An 18,585-nucleotide genomic window follows, 5' to 3' on the forward strand; every position below is an offset into this window, starting at 1 on the left:
TGTGTGATGGGACGGTGAGGAGGGAGATTCACTCTGTGTCTGACCCCGGGAGTGTGTGATGGGACGGTGTGGAGGGAGATTCACTCAGTGTCTGACCCTGGGAGTGTGTGATGGGACGGTGTAGAGGGAGATTCACTCTGTGTCTGACCCCAGGAGTGTGTGATGGGACGGTGTGGAGGGAGATTTACTGTGTGTCTGACCCTGGGAGTGTGTGATGGGACGGTGTGGAGGGAGATTTACTCTGTGTCTGACCCTGGGAGTGTGCGATGGGACGGTGTGGAGGGAGATTCACTCAGTGTCTGACCCTGGGAGTGTGTGATGGGACGGTGTGGGGGGAGATTCACTCTGGGTCTGACCCCGGGTGTGTGTGATGGGACGGTGTGGAGGGAGATTCACTCTGGGTCTGACCCCGGGAGTGTGTGATGGGACGGTGTGGAGGGAGATTCACTCAGTGTCTGACCCTGGGAGTGTGTGATGGGATGGTGTGGAGGGAGATTCACTCTGTGTCTGACCCCGGGAGTGTGTGATGGGACGGTGTGGAGGGAGATTCACTCAGTGTCTGACCCTGGGAGTGTGTGACGGGATGGTGTGGAGGGAGATTCACTCTGTGTCTGACCCCGGGAGTGTGTGATGGGACGGTGTGGAGGGAGATTCACTCAGTGTCTGACCCTGGGAGTGTGTGATGGGACAGTGTGGAGGGAGATTCACTCAGTGTCTGACCCTGGGAGTGTGTGATGGGACGGTGTGGAGCGAGATTCACTCAGTGTCTGACCCTGGGAGTGTGTGATGGGACAGTGTGGAGGGAGATTCACTCTGTGTCTGATCCTGGGAGTGTGTGATGGGCGGTGAGGAGGGAGATTCACTCTGTGTCTGACCCCGGGAGTGTGTGATGGGACGGTGAGGAGGGAGATTCACTCTGTGTCTGACCCCGGGAGTGTGTGATGGGACGGTGTGGAGGGAGATTCACTCAGTGTCTGACCCTGGGAGTGTGTGATGGGACGGTGTGGAGGGAGATTCACTCTGTGTCTGACCCTGGGAGTGAGTGATGGGACGGTGTGGAGGGAGATTCACTCAGTGTCTGACCCTGGGAGTGAGTGATGGGACGGTTTGGAGGGAGATTCACTCTGTGCCTGACCCCAAGAGTATGTGGAGGGAGCTTCAATGTTTTGGAGTGATTGCTCTGGATTCTGCCTGGTGGGAGTGGGCATTGGTTGCCCTCTCGAATGGAATGGTCTGCGGGACACACTCACTTTGAGTGAAGGCGGTGACGAAGCGCCGGTGCCAGCGCCGCAGGAGGTGACAGTTGTTCAACACCAGCCAGCGGCCTTTGCTCATTGCCATTCGCAACTCTCGGAGAATTTCTTCCGTCTGATCGTCCGATCCCAGAGAAATGATTCGCACTTTGTTCTGAAACGCAGGCAGATGAGCCCCCAGTGACTTCCCAGTGTTGTAGGAGCTCAGCTGCAAATCAAAATTACGCCACCCTCCTCCTACCCTGCACACATTGAGCAGAGAACCAAGTGTACTGGGGTAAGCCAAGCTGCTTGGGATTCAGGCGGATAATATAAAACCCGGGGAAAGCAGTATGGGCCCTTCGGCCCACAATGTTGTGTCAAACTTTTAACGTATTCCAAGATAAATGTAACCCTTCCCTCCCACACAACCCTACACTTTTCTATCATCCATATGCCTATCTAAGAGTCTCTTAAATGTCCTGAATGTATCTGCCTCTACCAACCCTGGCAGGGCGTTCCATGCACCCTGTGTAAAAATAACTCTGACATCACCCCCCCCCCCCGCCCCAGTACTTTCCTCCAATTGCCTTATATTGTAAGACCATAAGACAAAGGAGCAGAATTAGATAGGAGTTCTGCACAGATGCAGTAGGTGTTCCACACAAGTCCGACAAGCAGCTTCAAAACCCAGTCTCTATAAACGACAGGGACTATCTAGTGGAGTGGTCGTCATCAGAGAGGTGAGGCTTTGGCTCAATAGGGCTTCAGTGAGAACAGGCAGAGGCAAAGTAAACAGCCAAGTTCATTCCTTATTTCTATTTAAATCTTGAGAGAATGACGGTATGTCTAAGAGGCAGTCTTCTGTTCTGGGTGTCAGATTGGGATATCCAGGAGACTCCGTCTGTGCCAGGTGCATCGAGATAATCTCCTTAGGGACTGTGTTAGGAAACTGGAGCTGCAGCTCGATGATGTTTGGCTTGTAAGGGAAAGTGAAACAGTGATAGATAGGAGGTACTGGAGGCCACAGGAGACAGATAAATGGGTGATTGTCAGGAGAGGGAAGGGAGAGCATCAGATAGTGGAGAGCACCCCTGTGGCTGTCCCCCTCAACAATAAGTACTCCACTGTGAGTACTATTTGGGGAGACTACCTACCAGGGGAAGCAACAGTGGCCGTGGCTCTGGCACTGAGTCTGGCCCTGCAGCTCAGAAGGGTAGGGAATGGAAGACGATGGCAGCAGTAATAGGTGACTCTATAGTCAGGGGGACAGATAGGTGACTCAGTGAAAGCAAAAATTGAACATGGATGGTAGTTTGCCTCTCAGGTGCCAGGGTCCAAGATGTTTCTGAATGTGTCTACAATGTCCTGAAAAGGGAGGGTGAGCAGTCAGAAGTTGAGGTACATATTAGTACCAATGACAAGGAAGGAAAAGGGAGGAGGTCGTGAAAACGGAATACAGGGAGTAGGAAGGAAGCTGAGAAACAGGGCCTCAAGGGTAGTAATCTCGGGATTGCTGCCTGTGTCGCATGATAGTGAGGATAGGAATAGAATGAGGTTGCAGATAAATGCGTGGCTGAAGAATTGGAGCAGGGGGCAGGGATTCAGATTTCTGTACAGTTGGGACCTCTTCTGGGGCAGGTGTGACCTGTACAAAAGGGACCGGTTGCATTTGAATCCGAGGGGGGCCAATATTCTTGCAGGCAGGTTTACTAGAGCTGTTGGGAGTGGTTTAAAGTAATATGGCAGGGAGATAGGATGGAGCTGAGGATGAGCCAGTAGGTTTAGAAGCAGATGATGGGTGTAATATGAATGTAAGGAAGGACAAGCCAATGACTGGGTACAAATACAGACAGAGCAAAGAGTTAAATTGTACCATGGAGGTAAAATACAAAAGGGTGAGTAATGCAGGACTGAAGCTGCTGTATTGAAATGTGCATAGCATTCAGAATAAGGTGGGAAAACACATAGCACAATTAGAGATTGGTCGATATGACATTGAAGGCATCACTGAGTTGTGGCTGAAAGAAGACTATAGTTAGGACCTTGACATCAAAGGGACATGCAGATAGGCATAGACGGTGGTGTGGCTCTGTTGATAAGAGATGGAATTACATCTCTAGAAAAAGGTGACATAGGGTCGGAGAATGTGGAATCTTTGTGGGTGGAGTTAAGAAACTGCAAGGGTGAAAACACCATTATGGGATTCATATACAGGCCTCCTGATAGTAACCAATAAGTGGGGTTGAGATTGCAAAGGGAGCTGGAAAAGGCATGTGATAAGGGTGATGTCACAGTTGTGATGGGCGACTTCAATATGCAAGGGGATTTGGAAAATCAGGTTCAAATATCAGATGGCAAGAGAGGGAATTTGTTGAATGCCTATGAGATGGCTTTTTAGAGCAGGTTGTGTTTGAGCCTACTCAGGGAAAGCTATCTTAGGTGTTCTGTAATAATCCAGATTTTATTAGGGAGCTTAATACAAAAGAACCCTGAGGAGGCAGTAATTATAATATGATTGAATTCATACTGCAGTTTGAGAGGGGGAAGCATAAGTCACATGTGTCAGTATCGCAATGGGATAAAGGGAATTACAGAGGCATGAGAGAGGAGCTTGCCCAGGTAGATTGGAGGAGGATGCTGGCAGGGATGATGGTAGAGCAGAGGTGGCTGAAGTTTCTGGGAATAGTTCACAAGGCGTAGGATAGATATGTCCCACAGAAGGAGTAGTTCTCAAATGGCAGGGGTAGGTAACTGTGGCTGACAAGGGAGGTTAGGGACTTCATAAAACCCAATGAAAGGACATAAGGGAACAAAAGTGAGTGGGAAGTTGGATGATTAGGAAGTTTTAAAAATCCAACAAAAGGCAACCAAAAAGCTTTAAGAAAGGAAAAGATGAAATATGAGGGCAAACTAGCCAATAATATAAAGACTATAAGACATAGGAGCAGAATTGGGCCATTTGGCCCATCGAGTCTGCACCACTATTCAACAATGGCTGACCCCTTGTTGCCCTCCTCAACCTTATTTCCTGGCCTTTTGCCTGTAACCTTTGATGCTGTGTCCAATCAAGAACCTATCAAGCTCTGACTTAAATACACCCAATGACCTGGCCTCCACAGCAGCCTGTGGTAACAAATTCCAGAAATGTACCACCCTCTGGCTAAAATAAGTTTTCCACATTTCTCTTTTAAATGGATGCCCCTCTATTGTGAGGCTGTGCTTTCTTGTTCTACACCTCCACCATGGGAAACATCTACTCTGTCTCGGTCTTTCAACATTTGGAAGGTTTCAATGAGATCCCCCCATCCTTCTGAATTCCAGCGAGTACAGACCCAGAGCCATCAAACAGTCCTCATTTGATAACCCTTTCATTTCCAGTATCATCCTCTGAATCCTCTCCAATACCAGCACATCTTTTAGATGAGGAGCCCAAAACTGTTCACAGTACTCAAGGTGAGGCCTCACCAGTGCCTTATAAAGCCTCAGCATCACATCCCTGCTCTTCTATTCTGGACCTCTTGAAATGAATTCTAACATGGCATTTGCCTTCCCCACCACTGTCTCAACCTGCAAGTTAACCTTTAGGGTGTTCTGCACAAGTCCCTTTGCATCTCAGATTTTTGGATTTTCTCCCCATTTAGAAAATATTCTGCACATTTATTTCTACTACCAAGATGCATGACCATGCATTTTCCAACATTGTATTTCATTTGCTACTTTCTTACCATTCTCTTAATCTATTTAAGTCCTTTTGCATCCCACATGTTTCGTCAACACTACCTGCCCCTCCACCAATCTTCGTATCACCTACGAACTTGGTAACAAAGCCAACAATTCCATCATCGAAATCGTTTATACACAGCATAAAAAGAAGCAGTCCCAACACCGACCCTGCGGATCACCATTAGTCACTGGCAGCCAACCAGAAAAAGATCTTTTTATTCCCACTCACTGCCTCCAACCAATTGGCCAGTGCTCTAATCATGATAGTAACTTTATTGTAATACCATGGGCTCTTAACTTGCTAAGCAGCCTTGTGTGTGGCATTTTGTCAAAGGCCAAATATAAGGAGATTACTTGTAATATCCTCAAAGAATTCCAACAGGTTAATCAGGCAAGATTTTCCCTTAAGGAAAGCACGCTGTCTTGGTCCTCTCTTGTCTTGTGCCACCAGGGAGTCCAGAACCTCATCCTAATGGCAAGATACTAAATGCTTCTTCACTTGTACAAAGAATAAAAGGGAGGTGAGAGCTGATATTGGACCACTGGAAAATTATGCTGGTAAGGTAGCAATGAGGGACAAAGAAATGGCAGATGAACTTAATAAGTACTTTGCATGGGTCTACACTGTGGAAGACACTAGCAATGTGTCAGAAGTCCGTGAATGCCAGCAAGTACGAGTGAGTGCCATTGCTATTACAAAGGAAAAAGTGCTGGGGAAACTCAAAGGTCTTAAGGTGGATAAGTCACCTCGACCAGGTCCCAGAGAGAGACTACATCCCAGAGTCCTGAGAGAGGTTGCTGAAAGGATAATGGATGCATCAGTCATGATCTTTCAAGAATCACTTGATTCTGGCACAGTCCTGGAGGACTGGATAATTGCAAATGTCACTCCACTCTTTCTGAAGGAAGGAAGGCAAAAGAAAGGAAATTAGAGGCCGGTTAGTCTAAACTCAGTGGTTTAGGGGTACTTGGAGGTTAATGATAAAATAAGTCATCGATAAAATCAACATGGTTTCTGTAAAGGGAAATCTTGCCTGACAAATCTGTTAAGTTCTTCAAGGAAGTAACAGACAGGATGGACAAAGGAGAGGATTTTCAGAAGGTATTTGATAAGGTGCCTCACATGAGGCTCCTTAAGAAGATAAAATCTTAAGTCACAGGGAACTTGCTGGTTTAGATAGAGGAATGGCTGCCAGGTGGGGGCAGCGAGTGGGAATAAAAGGGACTTATTCTGGTTGGCTGCCAGTGACTAGTGATGTTCCTTGGGGGTCAGGGACAGCTACTTTTCATTTTGTTTGTCAATGATTTGGATAATGGAATTGATGGTTTTGTGGCAAAGTTTGCGGATGATACGAAGATCGGGGGAGGGGTAGGTAGTGCTGAGGAAGCAGTGTGATTGCAGCAGGACTTAGACAAATTGGAAGAACGGGCAAAAAAGTGACAGATGGAATACAATGTTGGGAAATGTATGATAATGCATTTTGGTAAAAGGAATAATAGTGCAGACTATTATCTAAATGGGGAGAAAATTCAAACATCAGAGGTGCAGAGGGACTTAGGAGTCCTCATGCAAGACTCCCAGGTTAATTTACAATTTGAGTGTCCGGTAAAGAAGGTAAATGTAATGTTGGCATTTATTTCAAGGGGAATAGAATATAAGAGCAAGGAGATAATGCTGAAACGTTTTGAGAAACTAGTCAGGCCACACTGAGTATTGTCAACAGTTTTGAGCCCCATATCTCAGAAAGGATGTATTGTTATTAGAGAGAGTCCAGAGGAGGTTCACAAGGATAATTCCGGGAACGAAGGGGTTAACATATGGCAGCTTTTGGCCTGTACTGACTAGAATTTAGAAGAATGAGGGGGGATCTCATTGAGACTTACCGAATATAGATAAAGTGAATGTGGAGAGGATGTTTCCTATGGTGGGGCATATCCAGAACTAGAGGGCACAGCCCCAAAAGCCCCAGACCTGATGGTTTGAATGACCTAATTCTGCTCCTATGTCTTGAAATGAATGCTAACATTGCATTTGCTGTCTTGAGCACAGGCTCAACCTGCAGGTTAACCTTCAGGGGATCCTGCACAAGGACCCGCAAGTCCCTCTGTGCCTCAGGTTTTTGAATTTTCTCTCCGTTTAGATCATTGTCAACCCTTTCATTTCTTCTACCAAAGTGCATGACCATACATTTCCTGACACTGTATTGCATCTGCCACTTCTTTGCCCATTCTCCTAATCTGCCTCGGTCCTTCTGCAGTCTCTTTACTTCCTTAAAACTACCTGCCCCTCCACCTATCTTTGTATTGTTTGCAAACTTTGCAACAAAGCCTTCAATGCTGTCATCCAAGTTATTGATGTATAACATACAAAGAACCGGTCTCAAACAGACCCCTGTGGAACATCACTAGTCACCGCAGCCAAACGCAAAAGGCTCCCTTTATTCCCATGCTTTGCCTCCTGCCAATCAGCCACTGCTAGAACCTTTCCTGTAATACCATGGACTCGTAACTTGTTAAACAGCCTCATGTGTGGCACCTTGTTAAGTGCCTTCTGAAAATCCAAGTACACAACATCAACTGATTCTCCTTTGTCTATTCTGCTTGTTATTTCTTCAAAGAATTCCAACAGATTTGTCAGGCGAGATTTTCCCTTGAGGAAGCCATGCTGACTATAGTCTATTTTATCATGTGCCTCCAAGTACCCTGAACTACCTCCTTAAAAACCATTTTACCAACCAACTGGCCTGCAGTTTGCTTTCTTTTGCCTCTCTCCCTTCTTGAAGAGTGGAGGGACATTTGCCCTATTAGGCATTTCTGCCCTGGGAAAAAGATCTCTGATTGTTCACTCGATCTGTGCCACTTATCATCCTGTACAACTCTGTTAAGTCACCTCTCATCTTTCTTCACTACAAAGAGGAAAGCCTTAGTTCACTTCACTTATCCTCATAGGACATGCTGTCTAATCCAGGCAGCATCCTGGAAAATCTCCTCTGCATCTTTGAAGGTTCCACACCTCCAGGACCCTGTGGGAGATGTAGTCCCATCACTACCAGAGAACTTGGTTCTGACCTCTGGTGTTGTCCCCTCCTCCAGTGACCACTCACCTGCATGTGTTGCTCAGCCGCTGCTTGCCTGATCCAGTAGAAGGGATGGGTGGACAGGTTGACCGAGTTATCCTGGGGCATCAGGAACATGATGGGCACCATCTGTTTGCTGTAGGTGGAAAGGAAGGAGACGGTGATCCACAGGTTCCTGCGGAGGGCACCTCCCAGAACACTAGTCACCACCTCCTCCATCACCAGACTCAGGGTGGTGGGCTTGAAGAGCCGCCACAGGATAGCTTTTTGGAAGGTGTTGAGGTGGCGGAAGCTGGTGCACGGGACGGTGCCGATCACCGTGCAGGGGAGCTGGAAGTACTCCTGCCACTGGGTGCCTTGTCTGACCAGCGAGTCCCGCAGGCTGTGAAAGGCGGGCAGGAGTTCAAGGACAGCGCAGCTCCTCCACACCTCGTCGCTGATCCAGGTGGGGCGGCTATGGGGATGGTACAGTAGCCTGTCGCCCAGCTCCAGGTCCTGGGTACCCTTCAGGAAGAGCTCCCACTCCACTGCTGACACCATGTTGAACACCTTCATGTAGCCGATAACCACCAGGAATCGGTAGAGACGAGCATGACTGGCGAACATGCAGCAACGGAAGTGGCTGTAGATGTGAGAGATGAGGTAGTCCATCAGGTCCATGTAGTGCTCCTTGCAGCTGCCTGTGCCTGGGGGGTAATGGGGGGCACTCAGCTGGCGGCTCGAGAGGGCGGCCCTCACCACATTCATGAAGCCAGTTTTGGGGAAGAAGTAGAAGGCGCTGAGGTGTGAGATGTGGACAAGTGCCCAGTACATCTCAGAGCCGATGTTGGAGATCACCACGTAAGGGTTGTTCGTGGCTGCACTGGGATTGTCTGCTTTGCCCAGAGCATTGAGCTTACTGCGAATCTCCATCTTGGCACTTTGGCTCTGCAGCGCCTCCTCATGGATGGTTGGGTTGTTGAGCAAACTGGTGTCTGTCTCGATGACCTTGTCCATTAGCTCCTCCTGCCAGTGGAGACAGGTACAAACATTAGTAATCAGTGCTGACCCAGGAGCCAAAGACTCGGGCAGCCGCAGTTCAAGTAGGGTACAGATCTTTTTTAGACCCCCCAGTAGTAAAAGACACCAAGAGCAGATAGGGAGGCAGATTCTGGAATGGTGCTGAAATAATAGGGATGTTGTGATGGGTGATTTTAACTTTCCTAATATTGATTGGCATCTCCCTAGAGCAAGGGGTTTAGATGGGGTGGAGTTTATTAGGTGTGTTCAGGAAGGTTTCCTGACACAATATGTATATAAGCCAACTAGAGGAAAGGCTGTACTTGATCTGGTATTGGGAAATTAACCTGGTCAGGTGTCGGATCTCTCGGTGGGAGAGTGTTTTGGAGATAGTGACTTATCTCCTTTACCATAGCACTGTTCAGGGAACATTGGCATGGTGTTTTGCACAGGTATGTTCCATGGAGGCAGGGAAAGCTTGGTAGGGTTTAAGAACCATGGTGTACAAAGGATGTAGAAAATCTATTTAAGAAGAAAAGAAAAGCTTATGAAAGTTCTCGAAACTAGGTACTGTTAGAGCTGTAGAAAATTACAAGGTTGCCAGGAAGGAGCTTAAGAATGAAATTAGGAGAGCTAGAAGGGGCCATGAGAAGGCCTTGGCGAGCAGGAATAAAGAAAATCTCGAGTCAATCTACAAGTATGTGAAGAGCAAGAGGATGAGATGTGAGAGAAAGAGTGACAGTGTAAAAGTGTGTATGGAACTGGAGGAGGTTCTGGAGGTACTTAATAAGTACTTTGCTTCAGTATTCACAGTAAAAAAAGACTTTGGCAATTGTGGGGATGACTTACAGTGGACTGAAATGCTTGGGTGTATAGACATTAAGAAAAAGGATGTGCTGGAACTTTTGAAAAGCATCAGAGTGAACTTGGGTCTGAGTCCATAGGGTTGACTCTGCGCAGGTTGACTGTGGTTAAGAAGGCATATGGTGTATTGGCTTTCATCAATCGTGGAATTGAGTTTAGGAGCCGAGAGGTAATGTTGCAGCTATATAGGACCCTGGTCAGACCCCACTTGGAGTACTGTGCTCAGTTCTAGTCACCTCACTATAGGAAGGACATGGAAGCCATAGAAAGGGTGCAGAGGAGATTTACAAGGACGTTGCCTGGATTGGGGAGCATGTCTTACGAGAATAGGTTAAGGGAACTTGGAGCAATGGAGGATGAGAGGTGACCTGATAGAAGTGTATATGGTGAGGAACATTGATCATATGAACAGTCAGTGGCTTTTTTGCAGGACTGAGATGGCTAACACAAGGGGGCATAGTTTTAAGGTGCTTGGAAATAGCTACAGAGGGGATGTCAGGGGTAAGTTTTTCACACAGAGAGTGGTGGGTGCATAGAATGCACTGCCAATGAAGTGGTAGAAGTAGATACAATAGGGTCTTTTAAGAGTCTCTTAGATAGATACATGGAGCTTAGAAAAATAGAGGGCTATGCAGTAGGGAAATTCTAGGCAGCTTCTAGAGTAGGTTACGTGGTCAGCACAACACTGGGCTGAAGGATCTGTAATGTGCTGTAAATGTCTACGTTCTATGTTCAGATCCCCTGAATATGGTACAAATACCCCAGAGACACATCACAAATCCCCACGGTAAGGGCATCCCATTAGAGGCTCCTTATAACAAGTGAATGGTGCCCAACAATCCTGAGCTACTGTGTTACTGACCCTCCCTTCTTCCATCGTTATAAGAGCAGAATTAGGCCATTTGGCCCTTTGATTCTGCTCTGCCATTTCATTATGGCTGATTTATTATCCCTCTCAACCTGATTCTCCAGCCTTCTCCCCGTAACCTTTGATGTTCTCAGTAATAAAGAATCTCCCTCAGTTACAAATGATGCCATTGAACTTGACCCTTATCTGAGGTCAGGGGTCGGGTGCAGCTTCACTCTGACACGGACCTGGGTGACTTGGAGTTGGTGTTGTAGGTACATGGTGTCCGTCTGATGAGTGCGGCTGAGGTCTTCCACCCGTGCCCTCTCGAAATACAGAACTTCCTTCAGGAGCAGCTCCTGCAATGCTGATGGACTGATGGTCAGGTTGATCACTCTCACCAGCTTCAGCATGGCTGGGTCCATCTCTGGAGAGGTTTAGTTAATTAGAGATACAGTGCAAGAGAGGTCCTTCCAGCCCAATGAGTCACACCGCCCTACAACCCAACTATTTAACCCTGGCTTAATCATGGGACAAGTTACAGTGACCAAAGCAGTATGTGGGAGAAAAACAGATCACCCGGAGGAAATCCACGTGCTTTCAGAGACGCTGGAAATGAACTCTGACGCTCTAAACTATAACAGTGTTGTCCAACTGCTGTGTGGAAAAGAGGTCAGTTCCTCAGTGAGGCAGTACCCGGACAGGCAGGGCCCAGAGATTCACAAGCCAGCGACGCAGTCTACCTTTCCCAGCTCCAGAGATCTCCATCGCCACTGCAGCCATACCTGCCTGTTGTGAAAGAACTGAGGTGGCCAGAAAGGTAGGAGCGAGTATACCTGCTGCAGAGCCAGCTGCGACTCTGCACTTAAAGCCAGCTCGTAGATACTGTGGGGTTTCACCAGGACTGTCCTGTTCCACGACTTACCTCAGCCCAGATCCAAACTCACTACAAAGAGTTCATCCATGGTGAGGCGGCAGTGACTACACTGGACAGTGGCATCAAAGAGCCTTGATAAAGCTGGGGTTAATGGACTCCGACCCTCAATGACGCCTCCCACCTCACTAGCACCAGTGAGTGCTGCAAGTGGGCATGAGCTGTTTCGGGGCTGGGGGGCTGGGGATGGAAACTGATTCTGGGACGACATCTGGGCCACCTTCACTGACCTCTGGCAGGAAAGTCCGTGATGGAGCAGCTGGGCCCAGGACATACATTGAGGGGCTCCTGCAGGGATGAGCTGGGACTGGGATAGCACATAAAAAATGCTGGAGTTCTCAGCAGGTCAGGAAGCATGGAACAGAATAAACAGTCAACATTTTGGGCCGAGACTCTTCATCTGGACTTGAAGGGCACCGAATCCAGATAGGAAGGTGGCGGGTATATGGCTAGCCTCAGCCACGGATATCTCTGCTGACCAAGGCCCGAGTTACATAGAACAGTACAGGTCCTTTGACCCATTATGTTATGCTGATCCTTAACCTACACCAAGATCAATCTAACCCTTCCCTCCCACATAGCCCTCCATCTTCCCATCACCTATCTAAGAGTCTCTTAAATGTCCCTAATGCATCTGCCTCAACCAGCACCCCTGGAAGGGTGTTTCACACACCCATCCCTCTCTGTGTTTACCCCTCACATCTGACATCCTCCCCTTACTGTTTTCTCCTGGTTTCTGCCCTGGACACGGAGTCCAGCCCCCAGCTGACCATTCTGAGGGAAACCAACGGGATGTATTGAGTTTCACCTGATATTTCACTGGTGAGGTGTGAGCTGATGGGAGGTAATTCATTAGACCTGCTCCACCCTCAGTTGCTCCACTGGGGTGGCCAGTGCTGAATATATACAGGGCTGGCTTGAATGGTCCAGGTAGCTCTGGAGAATGGGTCCTCAGTGTTACAGCTGGGACGCGAACCAGCCCCACAGTCCTTAACCATCACCCCTCCCAGCCACCTCAGCACCATGTAGGTCTGTGACCTTAGGATGGCGAAAGTTAGTCAAAGACTGCGATCAGCTTGTGTTGGACTCTACTCTGTCCTGCACAGAGGAGATGTCCTCAAAGCCCCACTAACACTACCAGATGTGCAGGATGGCAGAAACTGACGAGTGGGTTGTCCGTGTCTATCATAGACAGATTCATGTGGGATCCCATGCTTCAGTGGGGGGGGGGGGTGGTGAGGGTAGGGTAAGGTAAGGAGAGGGAGAAGTTGATTTTTTTGAGTGAGGCAGGATAGACTGGGAGGACGGTGCTTCTGACCTGACTCGATGCTTTGGAGTGGCAGCGAGGTGCTGAGGTAGAGACGGAATGTTGGTTTGACGCGAACCCGAAGTGCCCCGCAGGTGAGGTTCCAGCCATCCACAGCCACCTGCCAGCGACTGACCGCAAGGAAAGCCCTCAAGACGGGAGGGAATGGGCAGAGTTCAACGTTCGTGACCAAGACACCAATTCCTGAAAGTGTATTAGACATCTGTGAGTCTGACACCCCCCATACACTGAACATCTATCTCCCCCTCTCCTGTCCCCCTCCACTCTCTTTCACCCTCCTTCTCTCTTTTTTCCTCCCTCTCCATCTGCCCCTCCCTGCACAGGGAGTGTTGTGTGCAGTTCTGGTCTCTAGGAAGAATGGTTCGGGACTGGGAAACTGAGAGCAATGTTAGAGGCTTGTTTGGTGAGAGGTGGTATACTGTTGAGATAGGCGCTGGCAGCTCTCATCTTTGGATGTTGGAGGTATGGTTGCTAAGCCCATAGCCAACACCGAGGAGAGGAGTTTTCAGCTGCTGCTGGATGTGACCAACAGGTAACAGCCCAGTGAGGCAGATGGGATTTAATCCTGATGGAGTGGCCAGGCCAAACCAGCTGGACATCAATGGCACACTGCCCCTTGTTCTAGTCTCACATCCCCGCCCTGGGGCCAGTCACCCTTTCCTCTGCTGATGGACTCTGCACCTCCCTTCCCCTCTCACTCCCTCTATCTCACCCAGTACCTCTCCCTTCATTACAGCTGGAGCACCCAGTACGAGTTGGGCGCCCTATCTAGCGCTGATGGACCGAGTCGGACCGAGAACTGACCGTTGAAGGCCGCTGTCAGGAGGAGGTGCTCAAGGCGCTCGCTGGTGATGGAACAGACCCAGAGGTTGTTCAGTGGTTCTTCCTGTATCAGCTCCGGTGTCCAGTCGACGTCCCCACGACCGTCCGTCAGTACGTCACCGGGTCCGTCCCACGCCTCTGCTTCCATCACGGAGCCCTCCTCCACCAATCGTACACTTCCAACTAAATTCACAGCAGAACCATGCCATTCGTGAACATGACCACATTAGGAGAAAGTCCAACTCAGTTCTGGGTAGTGGGTACCCAGCGAGGAGTGTGGCGGGCCACTCTCCTCTCACACAGCTAGACTATGGTGGATATGGGGAAGCCGCTGCAGCAATGGCTGCAGTGCAGGGGAGGGGAGGGGAGGGAAGGGGAGGGGTGCCCAGGCCTGTGGTTGTGGTGGAGGATTCGCTGGGGAGTGGGAAGAGTTAAGTGTTTCTGAGGCAGAGAGGCAGACTACAATGTGGGGAGGATAAGGGCCTGTAGTCTCTCCGGTTAGAAGAATGGGGATCTCATGGAAGCCTATCGAAGCCCGAAAGGCTTAGAGTGAGTGGATGTGGAGGGACTGTTTCCTATAGTGGGGAATTTAGGACCAGATGGCATAGCCTCAGAATAGAGAGATATCCCTTTACAAAAGAGATGAGGAGGAATTTCTGAAGCCAAGGGTTGTGAATCTGTGGAAATGGTCAGGTAATTCAGTACATCTAATCTGGAGGATGATAGGTTCTTGATTAATCAGCGTCAAATGTTGACAGGGAAAATAAATCTGCCATGATGGAATGGCGAAGCACGTTCGACGGCTGAATGGCCTAACCGTTCCCATGTCTTTTGGACTTGTGGCAGTGGATCTTTCCTCGAGGGACAGGCGGGGGAAGTGGAGGAGGGCGAAGGAGCTGAGCTGGCGACTGAGGAGTTACTGGGGTAAAGGGAAGCAGTCGGGCTGCTATGAGAGGTTGTTCGACAGAGGGCAGGGGAGCAGGGGCATGCCTGGAAAGCTGAGGGGAGAGAGAATGAAATCCAGTGCGGGTAAGCGCAAGGACGGCACGGTAGCACAGTATAACGCTTCACACCGCCACGGGATTCAGTTTGCGCCGCTTAATGTCCGTTCTCCACGGGACCAAGTGGATTCCCTCGGGAGCTCTAGCTTCCTCCCGTATTCCAAACACGTGTGGGTTGGTGTTAGTGAATTGTGGGCAGGCTGTGTTGGCGCCGGAGCATAGCAATGCTTGCGGGCTGCTGTCAGCACAGTCTTTGGCTTGGAAACTACGGATTTCAGTCTATGTTCCGATGTGACAAATAAAGTCAATTTTATCCCGTTCCCAGGACTGGGAAAGGCGTAGTCTCTCCCCCTCCCCCACCCCGCATTTCCGTCCCAACCCTTCACTCAAACTATTTCCATCCGGCCCTGCTCCAATTCTCAACACCCCCACCCACTAAATGATATTTACTTATTTAGAGATACAGTATGTTCCAGCCCAGCAACCCCGGATTTAACCCTGGCCTAATGACAGGACAATTTACAATGACTGACCAGGACGTCTTGGAATGTGGAGCAAGCGGTACACTCGGAAGAAACGCACGCATTCCACGAGGAGAATTTACAAACTCCTTACAGAGGGCGCCAGAATTGAGCTCCGACTCCCTGAGCCGTATTACAGTTACACTAACTGCTAAACTACAGTAAATATATCTATAAACTACCTGAGCCTCCTAGCAGCTGCCGGTCCAGCTGTGGTCCGCCTCCAGCCTGCAGGACTCCCATCCAGATTCCGGTCTGCAGGTCGGGGTCGATGAACAGCGGCCAGGGGGTTGCGGCGTGCTGGAGCTGGAGGCGAGCGATCAGGATGCTGATCCTGACCGTGGCATTAACAGGAAGCTTGAGCTGGTTCCACTCCAGCTGTTCGCGCAGTGAACTCAGCGCGTCCAGCAGGAGGAAATTGTTCCGACTCCGGATGAAGGGACCAGGAGCGTCGGTGGGCTCCTCTCCTGCTGCTCGGGAGGAGGGGGACTCGTCAGCCAACGAGCCCAGCAGTTCCATCCGTGCGTCCCTGTGCTTCGTCTCCATTCTGCCGCTGTAACAGGCCACTTTCCATTTCTCTAGTAACTCCTGCCACGTCGTTTCCATGAAGGGTCCCAGGTAAGCAACGGCGGCCGCAGTTAGCAGACTGTCGCCTGAAGCAGTCATCCTGCGTTCCCGGCACTGCTGCAGGGCATCTTTCCAGTCAGACTGATGGGAACAGAGGGCTCGCATCAGCTGGTCGCAGCGCTCCAGTTCCCTCTGGCGCCCCATCAGCTCGACTTGCGCCTGCCGCTGCTGCTTCTTCAGCCTTCCCACCAGGTCCATTTCCTTTTGCCCCAAAAGCCTCAGAAGGTCCTCCTTGCTGATGTCCGTCAGCGATTCGGTGCCCACCAGATACCTCTCGCCGTCTTCCCGCAACAGATCCAGCAGAGCCGTCTTCATTTCGAAGGCGCGTTTCCGTACCACCCCCAAGGTGGCCTGCGCCTCGTCGATCAGGGTCTGGAAACGGTTGATGAAGACGGGGCTGTATTCTCGGACCACCACGGCATGGTAGTATACGGCCCGGATCCAAAGACTGAAGGATTCCGCCGCTCTGCTCGCCTCGCGGACCGCGGCCGGTTGCAGTTCCGGCCTGAGCACGATGCTCTCCAGGGTCCTGAAGATGTGATCCGGGATGTTCTCCTTGTCGTAGAATTCCAGATCCTACCGAGAGACACTCGGTGATATTCCCAATGCTTCCGCCATTCTGGCAGCTCCACCCGGGATCCCTAATCACTTCCCTCCAAAACTCCCCCCCTCCCTACCAGAGATATCCAATCATACAACCATTCACCTCCCTCCAAACCTCCCTTTCCTCATCCTCCTACCCCTTCCCTTCCTCTCTCACTCTCCTCCTTTCCCTCTCCACTATCCCTTCTCCTCTCTATCCCTTCCCTCCATGCTCTCCTCCCTCCCCTTTCCTTGTCAGTGCTCTCTCTGCTCGCCCCTTTCCATTCTATATCTATCCCTCCCCTCATGACCCATGGTGTCTCTCCCCGCCTGCCTGCTCTCCCTCTCCACTCGGATCTTCCCACCTGTTCACCCTTTTCCCTCCCTTAATCTCCCTTTCCCGCCCTTCCGCTCTCCCTCCCCTCATGACCCACGGTGTCGCTCTGTCTCGGGATTCCCCGTCTGCTCTTTTTCATCCTCTTCCTTAGCCCCCTCGTGATCCATCGTGTCACTCTGTCCCGGGAGCCTTCGTTCTCCTCTCCATCTCTCTGTATTTCCACCAGCTGCGTCATCTCCCCTCTCTATCCACTCAATTTCTCCCCAGGGTTGTAGGTGGCCACTGACCTGGTAGAAGTTCGGCTGACTGAGCAACTGTTTCGCACTCTCCCATCCATCGGGCCTGCCGAACATCACGCACACAGTGTTCATCAGCACCACCACGGAGCGCGGTGGTGCCCGGTATGTCCGCACTTCATCGAGGTCACTGGAGCTCAGTGCCCTGAAGGCCTCCAACGCCGTCTCATACAGAGGCTTGCCCTAGAATCAAGGCCACACTTAGAACATAGATAGTGCTGTACAGCGCAGGACCGTCCAGCGCAGAACTCCGAACTGCGCAGTAAAGGACAGGCCCTTCAGCCCACAACGTTGTGCCGAACTAAATAAATCAGTAATCAAATTGCCAACTGAACTAGTCCCTTCTGTCCTCACAATGTCCGTATCCTTCTATTTCCTCACATTCATGTGCTGATCTAAACATCTCTTAGAAGTCACTAATGTATCTGCCTCTGCCCCCACCCCAGGCAGCACATTCCATGTACCCACCACTCTGTTAAAAAAACTTACCCCTCACATGTCCTTTGAAATTACCCCCTCTCACCATGCCCTCTGGTATTAGACACTTCAGCTCCAGGATAAAGACACTGTCTGTCTACTCTGTCTATGTCTCTCAGAATCTGTCCGATCTCCTCTCAGCCTCTGGTGCTCCAGAAAAAAAAACAATCGAAGCTCTTAAGTTCTACAACCCCCCCCCCCCCGTTATAGCTCATGCCCTCTAATCCTGATAAACCTCTTCTGCATCCTCTCCAAAGCCTCCACATCCTTCCTATAGTGGGGTGACCAGAACTGTCTGCAAAACTCCAAATGCAACGTACCTAGAGTTTTATAGAGTTGTAACATAACTTCATGACTTCTGGGCTCAATGCCTTTAGTAATAAAGGCAAGCATACCCAATGCAATCTTTACCATCCTGCTGAATCATTTGACAACTTTCTCACATCTGACTGATCCCTTCCACCCACATAATGTCCCGGTTCTTTAAGGATGTCATAGCCAGAGGAGGGGTGGTGTAGTGGGATAAGCTTCCACTACCTATTAAATGCTCCCAATGGATTGCATCTCAAATAGCCATTGACAACCAAGCCCAGCTCTTGGCCTCACATGAGGCTTTGCTACTAAGCCCAGTGGAACCATTTCTACTGACAGGGAAAGGGGCAAACTGGGTTATTGGTGCCTTAAAACCAGTCACTTTGGGCAGATGGGGCTCGTCAGCCATGATTGGCAGTTCATCTGGGAGAAGGGAACTCTGATCTCAAACCTTTGCCCCCTTGCAGATATACCCACTCATGGGGAAGGCTCCGGGAGTAAGCCCAGAGGGAAAATTCTGGAGCTGGAGTCCCTCAGGCAGTCCTACGTAGAGTTCAACACTGACTGGCAACTCTTGCAATGCTGCTGGTGCCAAATTCATTGG

General features: G+C 49.9%; 1 protein-coding gene across 1 annotated transcript in view; it reads right to left on the reverse strand.

Annotated features, from left to right (window-relative positions):
* The window catches only part of LOC132390685 (dynein heavy chain domain-containing protein 1), a 329,747-nt gene that overhangs the window by 56,058 nt on the left and 255,104 nt on the right, over positions 1-18,585 (reverse strand). The window contains exons 15-21 of the mRNA XM_059963241.1: positions 17,184-17,375; positions 15,533-16,553; positions 13,811-14,011; positions 12,998-13,189; positions 10,994-11,172; positions 8,063-9,040; positions 1,251-1,407 (exon numbers count right to left, since the gene is read on the reverse strand). Coding sequence (XP_059819224.1) covers positions 1,251-1,407; positions 8,063-9,040; positions 10,994-11,172; positions 12,998-13,189; positions 13,811-14,011; positions 15,533-16,553; positions 17,184-17,375 — 2,920 coding nt within the window. The remainder of the gene's footprint in view (positions 1-1,250; positions 1,408-8,062; positions 9,041-10,993; positions 11,173-12,997; positions 13,190-13,810; positions 14,012-15,532; positions 16,554-17,183; positions 17,376-18,585) is intronic.

Source organism: Hypanus sabinus, chromosome 3, assembly GCF_030144855.1.
Source record: "Hypanus sabinus isolate sHypSab1 chromosome 3, sHypSab1.hap1, whole genome shotgun sequence".
NCBI lineage: Eukaryota > Metazoa > Chordata > Chondrichthyes > Myliobatiformes > Dasyatidae > Hypanus > Hypanus sabinus.